The sequence below is a fragment of the Galeopterus variegatus genome, unplaced genomic scaffold, assembly GCF_000696425.1.
Source record: "Galeopterus variegatus unplaced genomic scaffold, G_variegatus-3.0.2 Scaffold3938, whole genome shotgun sequence".
In the NCBI taxonomy this organism is placed as follows: domain Eukaryota; kingdom Metazoa; phylum Chordata; class Mammalia; order Dermoptera; family Cynocephalidae; genus Galeopterus; species Galeopterus variegatus.
The window spans coordinates 126,696-130,570 of NW_007730049.1; the positions used below are offsets into that span (position 1 = coordinate 126,696).

Below are 3,875 nucleotides of genomic sequence, written 5' to 3' on the forward strand. Positions count from 1 at the left end.
GGCAGGTCCACCCTGTCAAGTCTTTTAACTTTTGTGAAGGAGATGGGAGTGACTGCTGCATGGGTCTGGGGTTTCATTTGGCGTGATGAGAAAGTTCTGGAACTAGATGGTGGTGATGGTTGCACCACGTGGTGCAGGATAATGCTGCTGAAATGTACACTCTAAAATGGTTAAATTGGCACATTTTATGTTATGTGTATTTTATCGCAATAAAAAAATAGGAAAAAGGGAGAAGAGGTAAAGTGGAAACATGTATAAATCTGTCCTCCCTGATGCAGAAGAAGGTCAAAGCGAACCCAAACTCTGAGCTGCTTTCATGTTTTGATTTCCGTGACGATGTAAATGGTGGGACAGAGGAGGATTGTTCACTTGCTTTTTCTCTGGAATCTCACAGAATGGGTGGGTGGGCTCCTGGGCCCCTTACCATTCAGGTAAGGTCAGAACTGGATTTTCCATGGCCACTGGCATCAGCCACTGGGTGGCACAGTTGTGGCTTCCTGTGACCGCCCGAGGACCAGAAAGTTCCTGCTGGCACCTGAAAATGCAGCTTTGGCCAGGACGTCTCAGCCTCCCCTCCCTGGGAGCCCAGGGTCCTGGTTTGCAGAAGAGGCCAAAAGCTTACAGCAGCGGTGGACATCTTCTCACCTGCAGCTCTCTGTTTAGGTCAACACAGAGCGATTTGAGATGGAGAGTCGAGGGGTGAACCACGTCGAGGGGGGCTGGCCCAAGGACGTGAACCCCCTGGAGCTGGAGCAGACGATCCGCTTCCGGAAGAAAGTGGAGAAGGACGAGAACTACATCAACACCGTCATGCAGCTCGGCGTGGTATGGCCGCCCCAGCTCCACTGGTCACTCCAGTTCCCCAGGGGCTGCCAAGCTCCAGCTGTGCCTGGCCCCGCAGGGCTCGTGTGGCTCCTTGGGGGAAGGAGACTGGCTGCTGACCCCAAGGAGCCTTCTGTCTGGAAGCAAGCACAGGGGTCCCTGCAGCAGACCAAGGGGTAAGGAGGGAGGTATGAGGGCTGAATAGGCTTTATTTTAGGAGGAGTCTGCAAAGTGGGGAACCCCTTCAGCAAAGAAGACCCCAACCAGCAGCCAATAGGGATCATTCATTCATTCAGCAAGTTTGGACGGAGCTTCAAGTCTCTGCCAGGCACGATAGAGGTTGCAAACATGAATCTCACATCCGTCCTGCACAGAGTTTACAATTCACTGGAGGTCAAAGACAAATACAAAGACATCACCACATAACATAGAAACAGAGAAGCTGTAAGATAAGGGGACACTTGTCATTTTGTCCTGTAAGGAGGGAGACTAGATTTCCTGCTGAAGGGACCAGGGAAGGCTTCCTGGAAGAGGTGGCAGTTGCGCTTGGGCTCTCCCTTGCTGCACATTTACAATAATGGGGAAGACATTCAGAGTGGAGGAACCAGGTGTCTGCAAGGATAGGAAGCAGGAGATGGGTGTCATACATATGGGGTAGTTAATAATTCTGTTTGGGGCCTGGCTGGTTAGCTCAGTTGGTTAGAGCGTGGTGCTGATAACACCAAGGTCCAGGCCAGCCGCAAAAAAAAAAAAGTCTATTTAGCTAGAGCAGCATTTTTCCACCTTTTTTTCCATTATTGTCCCTCCCCCAAGAGCCTTTTTAGACATGTTTTTCCTAATCACTGCCTCCACCTGAAATTGTGATGCCACAGGTACAGTGTGCATCTGTTTATGTGCTGTACATATATCTGTGCTTTGTACATAACAAGGAATATTATTTTATCCAATTTTCATCCCTTTGGTGGTGATATTGCCCCCATGGAAAATGCATGGGCTAAAGGACAGGAAACGACCATTAGATAGTTCCTGTCCCTCCCAGNGATGTCCTGCAGAGAAATGCTCCCTATCCTGGGGACAGGTCTGGTTGTTGGAAAGGGAGGACAGACTCCAGGGAAACATGAAGCAAATTTGTCAAGCTGTGTACAAGTGATGTCAATTCCTGCAATGTGGGGTAAGTACAAAATACGGTACGAAAAGTGACGCCATGGTGTTGTGGGCCACCAGACTGTGCAAGTGATGTCAATTCCTGCAATGTAGGGTAAGTACAAAATATCGTACGAAAAGTGACGCCATGGCGTTGTGGGCCACCAGACTGTGCAAGTGATGTCAATTCCTGCAATGTAGGGTAAGTACAAAATACCGTACGAAAGTGACGCCATGGCATTGTGGGCCACCAGACCCCATCCTGCACTCGTGGGAGGGTGTCTGGGAATAACCTCGAGGGACGGCTGCTTGGGAGCAGGATTTATCCCACAGATGCATGTGTGTGAACTCACCATATGTACGGATGGTCACGGCAGCAGGGTGTGTGCCAGCTAGATTGAAACAAGCTAAATCCATCTGTGGGGACTGCTGCTGACAATCCTGGTTCTCCCGCACAATGGAAAGCCACGCAGCTGTCAAAATGAATGGGGCGGCTCCTTATGTGCCGATATGGCGTGATTTCCAAGATTTATCATGAAAACCGAACCAAAACAAACTGGGTGCAGAACAGTGTGTGGAGAGAGTACTACTCTTTATTTATTCGATTTTTTTTTTCCAGCTGGCGGGTGCAGGGATTCGAACCCTTGATGTTGGTGTTCCCAATACCATGCTCTAACTAAGTGAGCTAACTGGGCTGCCCTGCTTTGGGTTTAAAATGTACATGTGTATATACATATGTATGCATAAGTTTTCAACTCATTCGGGCAAGTACCAAGGAGAATGACAGCTGGATTCCCCTCCCATTTTCATTTTAATAGGGATAGAAAATCAGGCTCAGGCTCAAAACTTTCAGCAGGTGAACGTGTCAGACTAGAATTTAATGTTTTTGTTTCCATTGTTTTCATTTTTATTATTGCCTTCTATTTATGAGCGGTGAGATTGGTTTTCCATTTATGGGAGTCTTGTAAACTTTGTTTTTAGTTTGTTGTATTTTTGGCACCTGGCCAGTGAGGGGATCGAACCCCCTGACTTTGGTGTTATCAGCACTGTGTTCTGACCAAATGAGCTAACCAAGGCCGGCCCCTAAACTTTGTTTTTAAAATAGATTAGATTTCTCTGAGTGTGATTGTTTGAATATTTTTGTTTTTTGTTTTTGTGGCTGGCTGGTTTGGGGATCTGAACCCTTGACCTTGGTATTATCAACACCATGCTCTAACTAGCTAAGCAAACAGCCAGCCCCTACTTTTTGAATTTCTTAAAGGAAAACTTTAGTCATTAAGAAATTAGGGGAGCCTCACACTCTAGCCTTCTGCCTTCTTTGCTCTGCCCTGAAGGGATCCCCAGGAAATCAAGCGGACAGCCACGCACCTCTCCTGGCACCCCGATGGCAACAGAAAATTGGCAGTGGCATATTCTTGCTTGGATTTTCAGCGGGCACCTGTGGGCATGAGCCATGACTCGTACATCTGGGACCTGGGTGAGAAGCCGTGGGGCCCCAGTGGCCAGGGAGGGCTGAGGGGACAGGCAGAGGCCAGCACAAGCAGGACAGTGGAAGGTAGAGGCAGGGGGTCGAGGACACTCACAGGGCTGGTCCCTTCCGAGGGGGAAGCTCCTTGTCTCATCCCTTTCCTGTCTGAGTTCAGGTGCAGCTGAGCAGAGGCAGATCAGAAGCAGGGAACTGCCTTCAGGTCCAGATCCGTAATCTGGGGCATCAGGACCAGACCCCATGGGCTCCCAATTCTCGGTCCCTAAAGAGCATATCAGAAAGAGTCCCCAGCAGACTGAGAAGGGATCCAAGGGGAAGGGTAGGGGGACTCATGCCTTTGTCCCACCTTCCCTCACACTCGCCCTTAATTCACATCTGGCAAGGACAGTGTGTGCACCTGGGAGCACGGATCGCTGTCTACAGA

At 49.3% G+C, this 3,875-nt stretch overlaps 1 protein-coding gene across 1 annotated transcript in view; it reads left to right on the top strand.

Annotated features, from left to right (window-relative positions):
• Positions 1-3,875, top strand: part of DNAI2 (dynein, axonemal, intermediate chain 2) — a 35,619-nt gene that overhangs the window by 7,101 nt on the left and 24,643 nt on the right. Inside the window, exons 3-4 of the mRNA XM_008586328.1 lie at positions 664-998; positions 3,300-3,442. Of these exons, the coding sequence (XP_008584550.1) occupies positions 664-998; positions 3,300-3,442 (478 nt within the window). The remainder of the gene's footprint in view (positions 1-663; positions 999-3,299; positions 3,443-3,875) is intronic.